This window comes from Dendropsophus ebraccatus, chromosome 1 (genome assembly GCF_027789765.1).
Source record: "Dendropsophus ebraccatus isolate aDenEbr1 chromosome 1, aDenEbr1.pat, whole genome shotgun sequence".
NCBI lineage: Eukaryota > Metazoa > Chordata > Amphibia > Anura > Hylidae > Dendropsophus > Dendropsophus ebraccatus.
The window spans coordinates 88,808,642-88,829,275 of NC_091454.1; the positions used below are offsets into that span (position 1 = coordinate 88,808,642).

The following is a 20,634-nucleotide window of genomic DNA, read 5'->3' on the forward strand; positions in this document are numbered from 1 at the left end:
AGGGTGTAATACTCTGCACCATCTGTGTGCACCTGGTATCTTATATCTCTGCTGTATTCTCTTCTATAGTCTGCAGAGTGTAATACTCTGCAGCCTCTGTGTAGACCTGGTATCACAGCTGTATTCTCTTCTATAGTTTGCAGGGTGTAATACTCTGCAGCATCTGTGTACACGTGGTATCTGATATCACTGCTGTATTCTCTTCTATAGTCTGCGGGGAGTAATACTGCAGCATCTGTGTACACCTGGTATCTGGTGGCTATATGGTCAGTGTATGGTGGTATTAGTGATTATATCGGTACTGTACACTTATTTTTCTCTGTGATAATTCTGGGCTTTACATATGTAAGAGAGCTAAAAATTCTGCTTCACACAGTTAATGCAATTGGTGGGGGTGGAAAGATATATATGTAGGCTGGTGGGGTTTGTGTGCCCGGGCTGCTTTTCAGCCTACAAGGGGGACATGTATGTGGCTGCATGGGGACACACCTGTCTGCAAGAGGCATATTCAGCTTCAGGGGGCTACATGGCTAATGGTACATCCTGTTGCAGGGGCTACCTAGCTAATGGTACAACCTGTTGCAGGGGGCTACCTGGCTAATGGTACATCCTGTTGCAGGGGGCACACCTGACAAATAGAATATCCATCTACAGGGGCCATACTTGGCTAGGGGCATATCCGGCTGCAAGGGGCATATGTGACTGAAGGGACATTCCTAGCGGGAAGGAGCATATCTGGTTGCAGTGGGCATACTTGGATGTATGTGTCATACCTGGCTGAAGGGGGTAAAGCTGGCTACAAGAGCCATACCTAGCTACTGTAGGCATACTTGGCTACAGGTCTTTCTATCTAAAGAGTCATATCTGGCTACAGGAAGCATTGCCTGTAGCTACAGGGTGGACATTATTACTGGCCACAGGGGTTGTTATTGTTGGAAAGAGGGCATTAATACTAGGGATGGAGGACTTATTATTTGTGAAGGGACATTAGGGACTGACTACAGGGGGGCAATATTAGACATTACTACTGGCATTATAACTGGCTCCCACTGATCAGTCACATTGTTATGGGGGATCTGCTCTGGGAATCCATTGCTGACAGAGACTTTATACAGGGCCTGTGGCAGCAGTATGATCCCAGCCTTATTAAGGCAACACTTATAATTGATCTCATCCTTGGGGGTACTCAGCTGGAGCATCTCATCACATGGGGGTACTTGGCTTGAAAAGGTTGAGAAACACTGCAATAGCAGACAATGTACAATGATTAAAGGAAAACTAACCTGACAATCTAACCTGCTCATGGCTCCCTATTGCGCACGGGGCACGGAGGATGAATGTAAGTCTCTTACCTTCCCCCCTGGGGGGGCCTTTTCTGTGCACTTTACAGTTTAATCCCCCTTGTAGTAAGGTAATTTGGAGCACTGGAGGGTAGAGCTACCGCCCCTAGAGCATGGACCCACCCCTGGCTGGCCCCTTTGAAATTATTATTAGTGGAGTGGGCCAGACAGGGGTGGGCCAGATCGGTGCTCTGAAGGTTGAAGCCCCGTCCACAATGCTCCAAACGGCCTTACTAGACAAGGGATTAAACTGCAAAGTGCATGGAAATGGCACAAAGGATGAAGATAAGAGACTAACCTTCATACTCAGTGTCCCATGCTCAAGAGGGAACTATCGGCAGCCTTGCTGATAGTTTCCCTTTAAAATGTATCTTTCATTTACAGAAGCAGTCTGGGATTTTTTTTCTTACATAACAAAGACATCTGATGATGTCATCCTGTAGTTCACAGGTAATCATCTAACCGAGGACAGACCACTGACACATTAACCCCCTCTCGTCGCTGCTGCACTCCTGCAGCGATGTGAATTTACTGCAGAGGATGACACAGGCGTAGGAGCTACGCCTGTGTCATCAGCGGCGGGTCCCAGCTATCAGTGATCCCATAAGCTGATGTAAAATAACGACCTGGGCATTGAGGCATCAATGCTCCCAGGTCGTGAAAGGGTTAAACACTAGGATTTTCTGTGGGTCAGCCAGGTGATTACAAGATCAAGTTATAGTAATGAAATGTTGCGCTAGAATGAAACACATGTTGCTGTAGGACCAGTGATGATAAGTGTGCATGATATGGGCAAGCCCCCCCCAAAAAACAACAACCTGGAGTGCTTATTAACAAAGTAAGTTAAAAAGTAAGTAAATAAGTTTAAAAAAAGCTGAGTGTCCTCTAATGCATCTAAAATTAAAGGAAACTGTATATAGCTGATGTGTTTTATTTTATGCCATAGATCTTTTTCTGTTACTTTTTTCCTCTCTATTCATTTTTCATGCCCTAGCAGTTATGCAAGATAACTGATTTGTAGTAACAGTGCAAATACCCAGGAGGTATACAGTGTCCCTTCACACATGGTTACAGCTGTTTGGTAAGCATACAGAACTTGCGCAACTACAGGATTTCCTTGCTTAACTAACCACTCTATTATGGGGCGTGGACTGGGAAATTCCAGCCCTCTAAGGATTTCTATTTCATGCCGAGCACACACATACCACATCAGTTTATGATTTGTCGATCTGGATATTTTTGCTATGGCTGCGCATTTAATCAGTCTAAATGATTCTCTATTCAACGTTTCACCTATTATTATGGAACATTTCTGTGAACTCATGGACTGCAGTGATGGAGATTTAGGATGGAAGGGTTTAGGTAAGTCTGTAATGCACTGAGATGCTAAATATTATAAAAAAGCATTGAAAATATATTCACGAGGTTTTCCATTGCCTTAAAATGAGAAATAGCTTGTATCAGTTGCTAAGATGTTCTTTTATCTCCTAAGTTTTTTGTTCATCCCAGTTGCCTCATTTGTCATCCTAAAACCTGTAATACTTTTGTTGTGTATGGGGGGGGGGGTGTATGGGGGGGGGGGCATAAGCTTAGCAACACTTTGCAGCCTCCCTCTAACCAGAGTCTTCCTCCCCCCCCACCCACTGCAACATATCTACACTACACTTCATTATAAGCCGGCACCCCAGAGCAAGCAAGACTATGACTGTGTGATGCTGACTGGCACATGAGGAAATAGTACTACACAATACTAAAAAAATCTTACACAACCTTTAATCAGTCTGGTATTACTGCCACTGTATTACTTTGAAATTGTGGAGGATGTCTGCTATATTTTAGTGTAGGGGACTCCAAAATGGCTACTTTGAGTGTATTGAAAAGGAAGCTGGATGCAGTCATATGATGGTATATACAATTGAGATGTTATTTAGCAGTTATATCTGATTCCCCATATATGAAATGTATGCTTTGGGCCCAGGGTTGAGGGAAAGCTGAATGGAATATCCTTAATAAAAGCCTGATCCAGAGTGTTCTGAACTATAGACTAAAGTTTTGCCTTCCAACAAGACAACACAAGAAAGGCTTAAAAGGGTATTCTACTCAAACAAGTTTTGATATGTAGCTGCCCATGGTGAGACTAACAATTTGTTTAGTCTCCTTCTCCCAGTTCTCAGCTGCTGCTTTCTGCTAAAAACACGTAAATCTGTGTGTTAGCATTTCTCTCTGTCTCTCCCTCTTCCCCCCTTCCTTCTGAGACAGCTGATGTAAACAAGCCCCTGACTGTCTTTGGCCCCATTGGGGCACCATCTAACCTGACAGAAGAAGACTTTTGCTTCAACTAAGTATTAAGTAATGGGTCTGAATATGTTAAAGGGGTTATCCAGAACTACAAAAACATGGCCACTTTTCCCCCTACTGTTGTCTCCAGTTCAGTTGTGGTTTGCAATTAAGCTCCATTTACTTTAATGGAACTTAGTTTCAAAACCCCACCCAAACTGGAGACAACAGTAGGGGGAAAGTGGCCATGTTTTTGTAGCACTGGATAACCCCTTTAAAGGGGTTATCCAGAACTACAAAAACATGGCCACCTTCTTACAGAGACAGTAGACCCAGTCTCCAGTTTGGGTGCAGGTTTTGCTACTCAGTTCCATTTAAGTGAATGGAGCTTAATTGCAAACCACACTGGAGACAAGTACAGTGCTGTCTCTGGAAGAAAGTTGCTATGTTTTTGTACCGCTGGATAACCACTTTAATGATGCGTTCTAGTCTTTCCTTCTCAATTACATTCTGTAATCATTCTGTTTTCACTTTTTCATTATGGGGTACTGAGAGCAGAATTATGGGTGAAATTTTCTTTTTAATTATTTTTTAATTTTAGCCCAAGGTAGCATCATACGAAAATGTTAAAAAAAGTAAAAGGGTCGGAAGACTTTGCAAATGCTTTGGGATGGAGAATTTTGCTTTACCCTTCCAGTACATCTTCCCATTTAGTCTGTCCCACTTAAAACTACTCATGATGACTTGTACTATAATTGTTGTCTAATAATACTGGTATTATTTTTCTAGGTGAGCGCATCTCTACAGATTGGATGAATTTCCGCAAAATTGAAATGTGTGCGGGACAAGATAAAAGCCAAACAAAAGAAATGCTATGGAGCTGGGCACACAAAAATAAGACAGTTGGTGACTTGTTGGAAGTTCTTCAAGAAATGGGAAATCAAAGAGCAATCACCCTATTTACTGGTATATACCATTTCTTCATTGCCTATGTTAGAAAATATCTAGCAACAGCATAGGAAACTTTTTTTCTTGGAGTTGAATGAAAAAGTTGATGAATGACAAGGCTGGATACTTCCCAATAGCAACTTTTTATGAGCCTGTTCTTTATTTGCTATGGACTATATAAATGCTGAATGTAGCTGGGAATTAAATGAGTATTTCAGCCCCATAGAAAAAAAATGAAAGTGGTATAAAAACTACTACCGTACTGACCTGCCCAACCCCTGCTGATCTGACCCGCTCACAGTCCCTGCCACTTCCCACTGCTGCTTTGTGTCTGTGACGCATCTACTCCGCAGGTAAATGTAAAGATGTCAGAACAGAAACTGTGAGGGATTGCAGCAGATATATATATATATATCTCAACATTCCACGTCCATATGTTCTCCACGCCACCGCCAACCAGGCAGTGAAAAAACAAACACTACTCCAACTGGAACATTCCCTTTAATCTTGCTTTATATGTGTACATTCTCTATGGTAACCCCTTATACAGGTCAGGCCTCTGGATTCAAGGCAGATTTAAAAATAAATAATAACAACAACTATATATGGTATAGTATGGGATAAGGTATGAAATTTCTTATCTAGAACCTATTTCTTTTTTCTTATACAGTAATCAAGTGCTTTAAAAGTACCCAACTATCTGTTTCACTGGATTCAGCCAAATTTCATTTCTTGACCAACTATTGTACTAAACCTTAAAAATTATAAATAGTAGGAAATAATATTTTAGGCTTTCATCTTTTCACAGAGACAAATATCCTGTCACGCGTGAGTTTTGAAGAGATCGCAGAAGCAACTCACAACTTTCACAATGATTTCATAATCAGACAAGGACACTTTTTTGACATTTTCACAGCAGAAATTACGAAAAAATTGTATGTGGTAAAGCTGCTTAAACAGGTACAATGCATTTATTTATGAATAAGGTTTACACTGCATTTTTGCAATCCGTTCTTGCAATCCGTTGTGTCCGTTAAAAGAAACAAATCCGTTTTGATCCTTTCTTTTTACAATGGAAGTCAATGGAAGAATGGATCAAAACAAATGCACACAAAAGCATCCGTTTTTTTCATCCGTTTTTTGCAAAAACAGATTAAAAAAACGGATTGCAAAAACGCAGTGTGAACCTAGCCTAACGCTGAACTATGTGCCCTGACAACTCAGTCCCAATAATAAACAATGTAGAATGCATGTGTATACAGGCTATACACGGGTTTGTATTTGCTATTAGGCACTGTGCCTACGGCAGCAATATTAAGGGGGGCAGCACTTAACAGACATCTCCTGACACCTAGCGATGACTGCTCAAAGCTTTTATGTATGTCAACTTTTCCTTATTACTATAATAAAGGGGTTATCCAGCGCTGAAAAACATGGCCACTTTCTTCTAGAGACTTCACCACTCTTGTCTCCAGTTTGGATGCAGGTTTTGCAACTTAGTTCCCTTGTAAGTTCCATTTCCAAGTAAATAGAGCTTAAAGAGGCATTCCACATTTTTTTTTTTTATTTGTCCCCCACTGCACACTGGCGCATATACCAGCAATGATCGGTGTCACCCTGCGCAGCTTTGTTCCGGTCCTGCGGCACTGTTCAAATCTCACTTGCGGTGACGTCACAGCTCTTGTGACCCCCCCCCTTCTGTCTCCATGTCGACTGAAGGTCACAAGTCACGCTCTCCAATCCATCTCTATTAGAGCACTCTCATAGCGATGCATTGGAGAGTGTGACTTCCGGCGTTCAGTTGACATGGAGACAGAAGAGGGGTCACAAGAGCAGTGACGTCACCGCACACAGGATTTGAATGGCATCGCAGGAATGGAACAAAGCAGCGCCGATCATTGCTGGTGAGTACAGTGTATGTGCCAGCGTGCAGCGGGGGAACAGATAAAAAAAAGTTGTGGAATACTTCTTTAACTGCAAAGCGCAGCTAAACTGTAGACAAAAGTTGTGTTGTCTCTGGAAGAAAGTGGCCGTGTTTTCCTAATGCTGGGTAGCCCCTTAAAAATATAGAGTATTCATTTTAAAACCACATTACTGTATTGTTATACTTTTTCTGTTCCTGCAGAAGAATCAAGACGAAGATCAGAAAACACTCAAGTGTTTTATGTCAAAATGGACAAGTCTACCTAGGCTAGTATTTTATAGCATTATCTTTAGTATAATTAGAACATTTTATCTTTTGAAATGTTTATCAGTTAAGTAATTCCAATAATATGAATACATTAGAAAACTAATATTAATTTTAACTCTATGGGCCTGTGCATGCAAAAGAGTCGGAAATTGTAAGCGGACCCGCGCCGCGGATAGGAATTGACTAAGGATATATGTCAAGCCAACTATCTCTCCAAAAGGAAAGACTACTCATCTGTAGACAGCTGTTTCAGGGTTATTGCTCCTTTGTAAGTACAGAGTAGAGTGTTGACTGGCAAGTGAGAGACCTAGTGTCATGGCATCAATGGCATACAAAGTAGCAAAGAGTTGCTACTTTGTACTGACCAAGGGGCAAAAACCACCAAAGAGCCGTCTGCAGATGGGTAGTTTTTCCTTTTACATAGATATTTGGCTTGGTATATATCCCTAGTAAATGTTCTAGAATTTCTAGATGTTATTCATGCATATGGTATTTAGCAGCAAAAGTTGAAAAATTTGCTTTGACCAGGCAATGCATTGCCCATAAGACCCCAGCATCTCACTTTTATGGTCCCTGACAATGGGAGATCTTGGGTGTCCATTTGCAAGTCCATTCCTGTACAGTAGTAGAGAGAGTTGTTTTTTATCATTTACACAGTGTCACATTATATGGCTTCTTTGTCACTACAAAACATTAAAGGGGTTATCCAGTGCTACACTTTTGCACCACTCTTGTCTCCAGTTTAGGTGGGGTTTGAAACTCAGTTCCATTGAAGTAAATGGAGCTTAATTGCACACCGCACCTGAACTGGAGACAAGAGTGAGTCAAAAGTGGCCATGTTTTTGATAACCCCTTTAATTGCTTAGCACTTAGACATACTATGGAGCACAACAGCTAGGGTCCTGGGAAAGAGGTGACTAACCTCAAAATAGAAAAATATCATGGCCTATTATATTAATAAAAAAAAAAAAGATCAGGCTGAAAGTGATAAAGACTTATGTAAACTGATGCACTGGCATTTAGAGTTCCATAGGAAAAAATAGGATCTGTCAAAATCAGATAAATAAGTATTTTTTTTTAGTAGCAAAGAAATATGCTGCAGATAAAGTATGTATTCATCATTATCTGAGGAGAAATGGTTCCATATTCAGGAAAAGAACTGTATTGGAGCTGTATACCTTTACACATTTACAAATGGATATTTCTAAAGTTTGGGGGGTAATCCACATCTGGGCCACTGGTTGCCATTACTACAATAGAATTAATGCCAAGAATTGATAAGATTCCTCTTTTTTTCTGCATGTGGATGTTGTATAAACTAAAGCACAAATTCTTATTAAAATTATGGGTTGTTGATTTCAAACTAATGCAGTAAGCGGACCCTTGTATAGTGATATTATATATTGTAAATCAATTCCGTCCTCTACTACAGTACCACATGATGTCTTAAACTCTCTGTTACTATTAAAATTTTATTCTATACACAGTATTTGTTTTATAATTAGATTTCAACATGTGAATATTATAAAATTGGTTGGATACATCACAGCAGGAGGATTAACATGTTTGGTCTACCCAAATATGATTAATGGATCGCTCTTTCACAAACTACATTGTGCTGTAAGTTGTATTTTGTTTTATTATTGTTATTTGTAAATTCTTCATTAAAATCTTACCAAATTAGTATATATAAGCACATACATATTGAGTCTTGATGTGCTGGTGTCAAAGCTTCTCATGAGTATGCATTCCCAGATTTCACCATCTTGTTGTGGATTAAAATGTCCATGTACCAATTCGCTTAATGATTATTTTTTTCATCACCTAGTTGGTGTTGGCGTGGAGATCTTGGTGGCGCAGTCCATTTTTCAAAATGCAGCCCGTTTTCTGCAATCGGGGCAGGTTTTTTTACCTGCCTTCCGCCCGACTCTATGCACTGGAGGCAGGCCGGGCGTGTACCGATATCCCCTCCCCTCGGTGATGCGCCCTTAATTAGAATCAAGTTTGGCCGTGTCACAGAGGGAAGGGGATAGTGTGGTGTGAGCCCCCAGTGATGATGTTATATCGAAGGTCGCTCCCCGTCAAAGCGGTTGCGAAACGCGTTGGAGTGTGGCAGAGGGGGAACCGGTACAACATGGCCACTGGGTCAGTATATTGGTAGAAGGGATGCAGGAATCCGGGGTAGGACAAATGTAGGGATGGTAGTAGGTTTGGATGTGAGATCTATACCACAAACCTCAGCGTCTATCTGTTTACAGCCTAGGGGCATTGTGCAATTGATATTTAATAAGTGATATACATACTGTTTACCACTTTAAACATATTGCTGCTATTAGGCTGTGTTACTATTTTTAGCTAATACTTTGATTGCTGCTAAATATATTATACAAGTGGATTGTGCAATATTATTATTTATGTGTTTATGAGACTATTGTAGCTGACGTAATTAATGCTCCTACTTCCATCCTGCCACTGATTTTATAAACTGAGTATATGGTATCCTGTGACCTGTAGTCCCCTATAATTACAACAGGAATTTCTGTACTAGATTCCCCTGTTTGTGCTTTTAATATGTCTTATGTGTATATGTTTTTATGGGAGGGCCTTTTTTTGTCTTGATGTAATTAATAAATAAATGAACTTTTCTGAGTAAATTGATCATTGTGGAGATTTTTTTGTAGGTTTATATCGAAGGTCGTCCGGTCACTTGCTAGGTAGTGAAGTGTGACTCCACCCAGTTGGGGTTGGCCAAGATACAGCCGGGCCTTGAGGTGTTATATCGTGACACCTGTGTCGGTTGGGCACACAGGTGTAAGGGCACACCTGCTTTTATTTTACAAGGCCGGTTGTACCTTTTTACCCTGGGGTCAGTGTCCTGCCGGGTTGCTACGGGGTCCCTTGGCATAGTATGATCATGGATGGCCAGAGTGGTGTAGTGACTCTCCTGGACTATCGGATCTGCCACCCACAGAAAGAGGAAGTGTCCCAAGGTTGTGGTGTGTACTGTGTCGGTGGAAGGCGAAAGATCACAGAGTTTCTTTACCATAAATAAGTTAATTTTTACTAGAAAGTACTTGCTTACAGTAGGTTACAAAATTATGTTAGTTTTGATAAAGCACTAGATAATACACTTGATAACACTTGTTAGACAGATACTTGACCATACAGCAACTGAATGTGTAGTAGGAATGCAGTGTGAGATATAGTCGTGCTTGTGGAGCGATACAGAGAAGCAAAGTGGAGGATGTTGTGACAGTCTCAACCCAACTGTGCTCTGCCGGGATGTTAGAGGATGAGGTAGAATAGTGCTTAGAAGAAGAACACCTGTGCCCATGTATTGATTAGTCTTCACACCACCTTATGCCTACTAGATTTGGCTGAACTGTCCTTGATGGGGACACAGGCCCAGACCTTGTTACCTGGGTTGAGCAGAATGCTGAGGCTTCCCTGAGATAGAGTTAGAGAGATAGAGTTCATAGGCTTACTGTACCTTTGCTCTATCTGGATCAGTTCCTAACTTCTTCTGTGGATACTGTCCTGCTCTGTGACTCTCCTAGTCCACGGCGTGGGTTGAGGTTGTCTCTGACTTGTCCTCTCTTGAAAGGGGTTTAACACTGCATAGTGTTGTGTAGCATCACTGAGAAGAAACTGTAAGCTGTGTACTGTCTTGCTTCCTACCCATACAGGGTTCTAGCTAAGACTGACCCTTTAGGGGATGGGGGACCTGGCAGAGGGCCAGGGCCCAAAAAGGACCCCTGTAGAGAGCTATGCAGCTTGCGTCCTTCCTCTACAATGTCCAACACAAAAAGACATGCACACTTCCTGTACCCAGGTGACTTCCTTCCTCCAGGGCATCTAAAGTGCGCTGTGAGTGGGTGAAGAGTGCAAACAAAAGAAGTAAAGAGAGAGGTGATATGAGAGAAGAAGTACGGATTCCTATTGGTCTGCAGATCCATGTGACATACAAATAATAACCCTTTATACACTTCAGCTGTGCAGCTACTGAACATACATATCTAATACAGCGACATCTAGTGGCGAAACTTTATCACTACTTTCATCACCACATAAGTACAATAAGTACAGGCTTTTACAAAGGGTGTATATAATAATAACACCTGTGGTAGGACACCACGTTACACTGGGGGTCTCCACTGCATACAGCAAGCCAAAGTGCATGATGGCTCATGATGTAGTCAAATGTAGTACAAATATGTTCTTTCTTTGTTGTGTGACGATGTGTGTTTCATTCTCATTCCAACCTTCTGCACTGGAAAGAGATCCCAGTAGGATATTTAGTGCATACAATTGTTTAGATCACATTTAGTGTAGTACAGGTGAACCTGGACAGCTCATTATTTGTCTGATACAGTAGCTGTGGTTGGCTTAGAGGGGTAGTTGATAAGTGTCTGAACAATGTGGGTCTAATTGCTGAGACCCCCAACAATCACAAAAACAGTTATGTGATACTCTGTGTTAATGGAGCAACTGTCAGGTAAGAGCATTACTCTATCTAAGCTATGTGGAACTGGTAAAGATAGCCAAGTGCTTTACCTGGCTATCTGAACCAGTCTGTGGCAGTGTGTCTACTTAACAACGAACAATTCATACAGGATAACTCTGGACACCCCTTCTTGTGAACTGTGGGGATGCCAGCTGTCAGACTCCCACCAGTTAGACCTTTATCACCTACCCTGTGGATAGCTGATAAGTTGTTGTTATAGCACAACCCCTATATAAATAACACTCTAGCAGTAGATAATTTGCTTGGCATTTATATTTATTTGATTTTTTTTGGCAGGACATTACTCCTCTGCCTTGGGAAAAACGTTACAACATTCTGCTTGGTATAGCACATGCTATTTACTATCTGCACAGAATGAAACCCTGCCCGGTCATCTGTGGAAACATAACTAGGTAACACAAAATATGTGATTTCATCTTTATATCAGGTTCTATTACCTGGTTGCAGGCTGCATTCCAGCTTCAATAGCCTAAAATATCACAACTTGGTCAACATCATTTGTTAAGCGAGAGTCAAGAGTCCCTATACACATTACACAGTTAGCCAGCCCTGCCTAAATTGGCGGCTTGAGCTGACTTTACTGCAATGTGTATTGCAGGATTGTCCTGAGCCAAAAATCGCACTTGTGCAGCACTCTCCTTTCATCTTTGTGTGGAACAAGGCCCCGCATAGCCCCAGCCTTATAAAGACGTATTGCTGTAGTAAGTATATACTCCCTTGTCATGTCAGGTTTTAAGTAGGCTTGGGTTCATTTGTTTTGTGAGTCATTACATTAGTGTGGTCTGAAATGTATAACTAAAATGAGCAGATTCTATATATTATACTTACTAGTTAATTTTTCCTTTTTTCCAGCAAAAATATATTGCTTGATCAGCATTTTCAACCAAAGCTTTCGGACTTTGCCATGGTCCATTTGAGATCTTACCAGATAAATCACAATTACACCATAAAGATGAATCATTCCACCCTACAGTTCCTGGGATACTTGCCAGAGGAGTACATTAGGAGGGGAGAACTGTCACCGAAAACTGATGTGTACAGCTATGGAGTTGTGAGTGTGTAAAAACCGCTTTTCATTTAATGATGAATTTTATCACAGAGGTTTCCTATGCAAATCAACTTATAGGAAGAGTGACTCTGAGCTTGATTAAAATGTATACCTCTTTTTATATAAAGAAACCATGTGAGTCCAAGTGAGACGTTTATGTGCAAATGTTAAAATACCTGCATTACTGAAACTTAGAAGTCTTGCTCAAGAAACAACCAAAAATGCAAGTGTTTGAGTTCTCATGAGCTAATATATAAACCTCAAAATATATGAATCATAAAAACAATGAAGGGAAATGACAGGCTTTTTGCCACTATTTGGCAGACAGAAGTCCAAAATGTTGGCAAACATGAAGTCCAAAATGTTGGCAAGTAGCGATTAGGAGGAAGGGTAGGGGGAGATTTACTATAATTCACATGAAGAAGTAGAGTAAATTAGGGCAGAAATCTAGGCCATCTCATAGGTATCATGGATTTCAGTTTGTGCCACACAAACTGAAATCCAGTTATCTGTAGCTATGCTGACTACAGTGCATCCCACGACTGCTGAAGTGTGCATTAAGGAGGATACGTAGAGGGAACACAACAATCTAGGTGGTCCCACAGATGTCACCAAGTCTGGGGAATTAGGGGACTACGTAGTATTTGGAAGTCATGGTCATCTTCTTCCAACCAGTGTTGAACATTTCTAGCCATGTGACATGTAGCATTATCTTGCTGAAAGATCAGCATGTATGGATGGATGAATGTGATCTGCAAGGATGGATTCATACCCAAAAGTGCACTTTACACAGTGGGCCCAAAGAATGCCATCACAACATTTCCCAGACGATAATGCTGCTACCACAAGCTTGTGTTATTCAAACCAATGAAGGACCAAATCCTATACTGCTGTGATCAATGAAGCCTTTTCTGCCAACGCAACTTTGTTAGCAGAGGTACATTGACCACCCTTCTTCTTCAGAGATCTTCAGGTGTCATTGTCAAGGGGAAATGCTTTTCCAGTCATCGATCAATAATTTTATTACGATGACTGATTTATTTAAAAAAAAAATTAAATAATGGGTAATTTTCTAATGCTACTTTCCCTTTATTTTGAAGGTGATGATGGAAGTCTTAAGTGCATGTCGAGTTCTTAATGAATCGAAAAGTACATATCTGGTGAGATTTATTATTTAACAATTAATGATACATATATAGAAAATACCAACATGTATAATTCTATACGTTTAGTTTACAGCACATGGTAAGCCTATAGGGCTTGTTCACTTTGCCATCTGGGTTAGGCCACTTCTTTAAAGTGTCACTGTCATTTCATTTTTTTTTGCAGAAATCAATAGTCCAGGCGATTTTAAGAAACTTTGTAATTGGGTTTATTAGGCAAATATGCCATTTTCTGCATTCAAAAAGCCTTTCCCCAGGTCTCCCCCCTCTCTCTCATCCACTGCTCGTTATCAGGAAATCTCGTCTCTTTTACATCAGTGGGAGGGGGGAGGAGGAAGGAGGGAGATTAGTCACCAACAGAGAGCAGAGAACAGAGGTCAGAGAGGTCAGTGCTGACTTAAGATGAGATAGCCCAGTGTTGTAGCTGTAAATTAACTCTTTGTTGTCCTGTTTTGGTGCCTCATCTCCCTCCTCCCCTCCCCTCTCCTCTCCATAGAGAACAATGTAGACAGGGGGGAGAACTTCAAACTGCTTTTTCATAATAAAAATGCATTTTTCGGCTAATAAACCCAATAACAAAGTTTCTTAAAATAGCCTGTACTGTTTCAATGAAAACCTTAGCTAAGCCCATAGCCTCTATATTTGTGCCCCATTATGCATACTAAATAAGCGCAACCTAAAAATGTAACATAATCTGCTCACAATCTACTTCTGAAATGTTTTTTCAGCATCTTGTACAAGGAGAGTTGTTTCCCTTGCAGTGAATGGGTGCTGGTTTTCATGCTGATAGAACTCTGGCACAAATGTCTCAGTGTTCAAATCTTGAAATTTGACGTGTAGACCTAAAGAGAATTTACAGTCCAATTCCAAATCTATTTATCTGGGCTTGGCCACTTCTTTAACATTTTAATGAAAAACATAGTAATGATGATATGTCACTTACTCAAGGTTCTTTAGCATTGCTGAGCCGCATTATGCATACTGAATAAACTATACCTTAGAAAGAAGCATGGATGATAGAGAGAATGGAGGGTCCTTAATATACATACAGGGGTCCAGCTAGGCTTGAGATGACTAAGTTACATATTATCACAACATCTGAGACATTCTGCAATTATTGGTCACTTCTGTGGACGTGGTTTAGTCTGCACGTGATGATGGTGTCTTCTAAGACATGGAAAGAGGTAGTTAGCATTGGGGAGGAGAAGGCTTGAACTGTTTTCTGTTCCCTGCACAACACCTGTCAGCTCAGTGCTTGCTTTGCTTTCATTCCCTGCTCGTTGCCTGTGCTACCACAGGCACAGACCGTGAGCGGGGAGCAGCAGGGGGGACCACAGGGAGCATCAGGAGGGGCTGTCTGAACGATCCTCAGATCGTTTGGGCTGCCTATTGAAGTGAGCGGTGGTCTGCTATTATGCGGAGCAATGTGCAGCAGACCAGCGCTGCACAAATCGTGCTCTTTCAGCATGTTAAAAGACCATGATCAGCTGTCATTGTACATTTTGCCTAATCGTTGCCTTTTAACATAACTATTAGGCTATGTTCACACGTTGTATGAGACCGGCAGTTCCGTGACCCCGGCCCGAGCCGCTCGCTTCACTGTGTGCACTGACAGGTCTTTCTGCGGCTGGAATTCACTGAATTCCTGTCAGTTTTGTTCCAGCGCCGCATGGGCTCCCAGCCGCAGCGTGTACGATGTGTGTACGCTCCGGCCCGGATCCCATTCAACATAAAGCTATGTTACACACCGCAAAACTACGGCCGTAATTCTGCGGCGAGAACTAAACAATTATCGTCCAATAATCGTTTTGTGTAATAGGACCTTAAAGGTGCGTTCACACCTACAGGATCCGCAGCAGATCTGCAGCAGATTTGATGGTGCAGATTTGATGCTGTGTTCAGTTATTTAAATGAAATCTGCTGCGGATCTGCTGCGGATACGCTACGGATCCGCAGCAGAAAATACGCTGCGGATCCGGTAAGTGTGAACGTACCCTAAGAGTGATAGCCAGTAAAAGCTATTGCCTGTTCCAGGCCTCCCCTTTTTTGACATGTAAATGGAATCTATCAGCTACAATTCAAGTTCCAAACTGCTGACACTGTTAGATAACTGCTAGATCAAGGAGACATGTTAGACATGTTAGCTTTTATGGCTTTCAAGAAGCCATGGGAAATAATGGTTAAAGGTATGTTCACAAGCTACAGATTTGGGCTATGTTCCCACACAGTATTTTTGCTCAGTATTTTTGTCGGTATTTTGCAACCAAAACCAGTGGATTGAAAACACAAAAAGGCTATGTTTAGTGGATGGCCGTCATTTAATGGTAAATAATTGCCCTTATTTGCTGTTAAATTATGGCCATCCACTAAATTTCAAAAGTGTGTGAACAGCCTTTCTGTGTTTCCAATTCACTCCTGGTTTTGGTTGCAAAATACCGACCAAAATACTGAGCACAAATACTGTGTGGGAACATAGCCCAAATCTGTAGCTTGTGACCATACCTTTAACCATTATTTCCCATGGCTTCTTTTTCTTTTTTTAACTTTAATATCTACTGGGCAACTATTTATCAGGCTTTCTACTGATCTGTGTATTTACTTCTCATTTCAAGTCCTAAATTTGAATTAAAATTTTATTTGGATCCATGAACAGAGAGACATGTTTTGGAATCATGTGGATAAAAGTGGTGTTGAATCTCTTCTCCAGTTTGTGGATAAAAAGGCTAAAAACTGGCCCCTTGGTGTTGCATCCAAACTTATGGATATATCTATTGTAGCTACTTCACTGCGTGCTAAGAAGAGACCAACAATAGAAATGGTGAGGTTTCATGTTCTGTTATACCTACTAATTACACCTACCCCAATGCTAGTTAAAGTATGCAATTTGAATGACTAGTCTTTTTTGTTTCAAAGGAGTACTCCAGATGTGATTCTGCTCATCAAATATGGATTTCTGGTGTACTGAGTACATTACATTAAAGGAGACTTCTCAATGAGACATACACTATCCATCTGTCCTATTAGAGCATATGAATATTGTAAAAAAAGGTCTCTTGCGCAGGTGCATAGCTAGGATTCACGGGGCCCCATAGCCCCCCCCTCTATGCACAACACAGAGAAATATATATATATATATATATATATATATATATATATATATATATATATATATATATATATATATATACACATATACAGATACATATATAGATAGAGTATATGCTCTGTGATGTGGCCAAAAAAGAAAATCTTGTGTCCAGAGGCAGAATCTTGGCTGCAACCACAAGAGTAACTGGCAGAGCAGAGATCCACAGAAGTATAGAGGAGACCGCACGTCCAAAAGAAATCTTCACTTTAATCACACCAGTGCAATGTTTTGGCAGCGTTTCAAGCTTGAGAAAGGCTGCTACTATAGCCGAAACGTTGCACTGGTGTGATTAAAGTGAAGATTTCTTTTGGATGTGCATTCTCCTCTATACTTCTTTGGATTTCTACACGGACCTAGGTCCGGTCCGATGAGACATGCACCCAAGCTCATATATTGCCTAACTTAGATTTTTTTTGCAGAGCAGAGAGCAACTGGCTGCTTGCTTTGTCAGTCCACTGTTACCTATAAGGTCCCATTATGGTTAAATACATAGGTGCAGGAGCAGACTACCTTCTGCTTAACCTCTTTTGTACTGTAGTGTGTAAAGGCCCTATTACACGGAACAATTATTCGGCCATATTTGGCCAATATCGTCCGTTACGGTCGATAATCCTTCTGTGTAATAGAAGGCAAAGATCAGTCAACATAACCGATGTCAGCTGATTGTTGCAGTCATTTGTCTTTCAACATGTTGAATGACAAACAACTCATACAGCAACGATCTGCTGCCATCACGCCAAGGAATAGGAGTGGCAGCAGACCGCCGCTGGCATCCTCTGTACTCACCCGGGGGCAGCTGTAATGACTGGAGTCATGGATCCACTGGACCGTCACTAGCGGAGGCGTAAGCCGCACCACAGTCTAAGGGGCCGCTGGTCTTCACCAGAGCCCACCGCAAGGCGGGATGGACTTGCTGCGGCAGGCGACCCCCAGGTCGCTACCCCTGGCTTGGCTTGCTAGTGACGGTGGACGAGATGTAGCAGGAACAGCAGGCAGGCAGGGAGACAGGCAGGTATTCAGCAGGATACAGGGAACCGCAGATGGGAGAAACAATGTGCAGGAACAAGGGATAGGAACAACAGGTAGCTGGGACAGAACACACTAGGAAGCATGTTGAGGCTCCAACACCTGTGGTGGGGCAGGGCTGCAATTTATAGGAGATCTTCACAGCAGCAACCAATTAAAGGCACACTGACCCTTTAAATTTTAGCAGAGCAGGCGTGTGTGCTCCCTAAGAGACAGGGGCGCGCCCGTCGAGCTGACAGGGAGCTGGAGGAGGAGGAGGTCCGGCACAGAGCAGGAGATGGGGCAACAGCGGCACGGCGAGAGGTATGTACCGCGGCCGTGGATGTGACAGCAGCAAGCGGGGAATGAGAAGCAAACGAGCGCTCATAGCGTTCGTCTGTTCCTCACAGTTGCCCAGTGTAATAGGGGCTTATGTGACCCAAAATTCAGAAGACAAGGTGATATCTGCTTTACTGCTGGTGCACTGATAACCCCTGACCCCTGTACATTTTCCTACTTCATTGTGCAGCAGGAGAACAGAGGTCAGAGGTTATCAGTGCAGTGAAGCAGATATCTCTGTCTTCTGCTTGTTAACCCTTTTTTTGTGTTGCAGCATGTAAGTAAACATTGGGTCACTTACACACTGCAGTACATAAGGGGTTAAGCAGAAGAACACATGCCCTTACCTTCTCCCCTGGGCCCCTCTCCTACACGGGCCCCATAGCAACTGCCTACCTTGCTTCTATGGTAGCTACGACACTACTCTTGCATAGAACATTTCCTGCCCTGGTGGTCTTGACCGGCCCAATTATTACATTCATTTGAATGGTTGGCAAATTATACTTGATTTTTAATAATTTGGGGGGAATGCCAGTGGTGTAAGAAAACAGACCTGTAGCGATTGGCCAATCACCAGTCTAGGTTTATCATAAAAAACAGGTAGTCTACATAAAACATCCTTTTTAAAGGGGGTAGACTTTTAAAAAAATTATGGGATATTTTCAGCATATGGCATTACTTGTAGATGTCTGACTTCCTGGACCTCCACCAATCCTAAGAAGAGAGAGGGTCTGCTCCTGACCCTATTCACATGAATCGGCAGCGGTTCAAGCCCCATACATGTCAGGTGACCATAGCACAACTGTGCAGGCAAAGCTCATAAAGAAGTTGCAATGCTGAACTAATAATGTAGGCCCTTCAAACTCAGGATTTGGGGGGTTTCAAGGGTTAGACTCCCACTAATTAATAAATGATGCCATATCCTAGCAATATTCCATCATTTTATGAGATGGGAACACTCTTTTAATAACTTAAAAATAAAATGTGGTGTGCAATCGATTATATATATATATATATATATATATATATATATATATATATATATATATAATATAGTGGAAAATATGGAATGTTAGGATCCTACAGGGTATAAAATAAATAATGTGGGAAATTAGGAATTGAAATGTAATGTTGTTCCACGAAAGTTAAATGTCCTTCCTTTTGCATAGGAGACTGATTGTAAATGTTCCTGCAGGTTCTGGAAATGATTAAAAGCTGTAAGATGGCTGACAAGTGCATTGACGACCAGCCTAGGACACTCATGTCTGTTCCACCTTGTCTCTGTCCACTGCCTTGGAGTAATTCCAATGTTCCGGTTGAAAATGATGAAACCCTGGACACTTTGTCTGTGTCTGAAAGTTTGTTTGAAAAAAAACGTCGAACCATAACCCCTTGTGAATGCAGCCAGTCTGAAGTGACATATGTAGGAGGCTCCAGAAAATGTAGTGCCAAAATTGATTTATGTACACCAATACATAGCAGGAATACATCACTAAATGGTCATAAGCTGCAGATGACTGATCTGTCTTACACAAGCAGGCCGGTGGAGTGTAGCTGCTCACCAGGACCAGACAGCACATCATATTGTGAGGAATGTCTGACAAATGGCTTAAGCCATGAAAAATAATTAATGAATAATAAAGGTTAAAGTGAAACTGCCACCCCCAACTTCATAAGTAACTTGACACACAGCAGCATACCTTATAACAAAAGTATTCCTGTCCTAGCAGCACAACGTGTCATAAATCTTTTATTATACCCAGGAAAGTGTCACAAAGGCCTACCCTAGGGTTCCTTGTGCCCTTTCTCATGCCTACCCCCATACATGATGAGTTGCATTCAGCGCTTATGCACTTTTTCATCTTCTAAACAATAATTCAAAAGCCTTCTACCAGGTGGTAATTGTTGTATAAACATGTTTTATTTATAATATGTTAATGTGTAATTTATTATTCAATTTAAAAGGTTATTCCAAGGTTAAAAAGGTATCACATAGTCACACAAGTTTTTTAACCGTGGGTTTTCAACCACTAGCCACACTGATCATGAGAATAGAGTCCTATGTTTCTATACTGTCTGCCTCTCTGTATGTTTATTTATTTAAAATATATTATAATAAATATATAAAATGCATTCTCAATTCTTAACAGTCAAAGTTAACAGTTGTGAATCCTAATAATGATGTTTTAAATGGGTTTTATACACCAGATTACTGTACAGAGCCTGAAAAAGAAGACACAATGAAGAATGCAAGTCATTAGAGCCAGGACGTATTTGCCACGGTCACTCAGCAAATCATCACTACTGGGGGGGGGTTGGGGTCATCTCTATGGGGGGGCACAGGAGAGGGATAATTTCTACTGGGGGCACAGGAGGGGGATCATCCTAATGGGATGCACAGGAGGGGGATCATCACTTCTAGGGGTACATGAAGAAGATCATTACTACTGGGGGCATAGGGGAGGGGGCCACAGAAAGGTGGAATATTGTTACTTGGGGGACGCAAGAGGGAAAAATTACTACTTCAAGAGCAAAATGGGGGAATATTACTACTTAGAGACCCCTTTACTCACCTAATCCCGCCGGGTCCCGCTTCTGGAGGTGGTCGGGTGATGAAGATCTCAGCCACTGCAGCCCGGCGCGCTGAGAG

The 20,634-nt window shown here is 41.6% G+C and overlaps 1 protein-coding gene across 1 annotated transcript; it reads left to right on the forward strand.

Annotated features, from left to right (window-relative positions):
- The first annotated feature begins 2,543 nt into the window (after window positions 1-2,543).
- Window positions 2,544-20,090, forward strand: IRAK3 (interleukin 1 receptor associated kinase 3). The gene is made up of 10 exons (XM_069974684.1): window positions 2,544-2,702; window positions 4,407-4,583; window positions 5,374-5,525; window positions 6,691-6,755; window positions 8,262-8,376; window positions 11,558-11,673; window positions 12,134-12,332; window positions 13,430-13,489; window positions 16,146-16,310; window positions 19,180-20,090. The coding sequence occupies exons 1-10, from the start codon at window positions 2,585-2,587 to the stop codon at window positions 19,609-19,611; spliced, it is 1,599 nt and encodes a 532-aa protein (XP_069830785.1). The 5' UTR covers window positions 2,544-2,584; the 3' UTR covers window positions 19,612-20,090.
- Window positions 20,091-20,634: the final 544 nt, after the last annotated feature.

Coding starts and splice junctions, on each gene's coding strand:
- IRAK3 (XM_069974684.1), top strand. CDS start 2,585: ATGGCTGCGCATTTAATCAGTCTAAATGATTCTCTATTCAACGTTTCA. Junction 5,526..6,690: donor TGGTAAAGCTGCTTAAACAG/GTACAATGCATT, acceptor CTGTTCCTGCAG/AAGAATCAAGACGAAGATCA. Junction 8,377..11,557: donor TTCACAAACTACATTGTGCT/GTAAGTTGTATT, acceptor TTTTTTTGGCAG/GACATTACTCCTCTGCCTTG.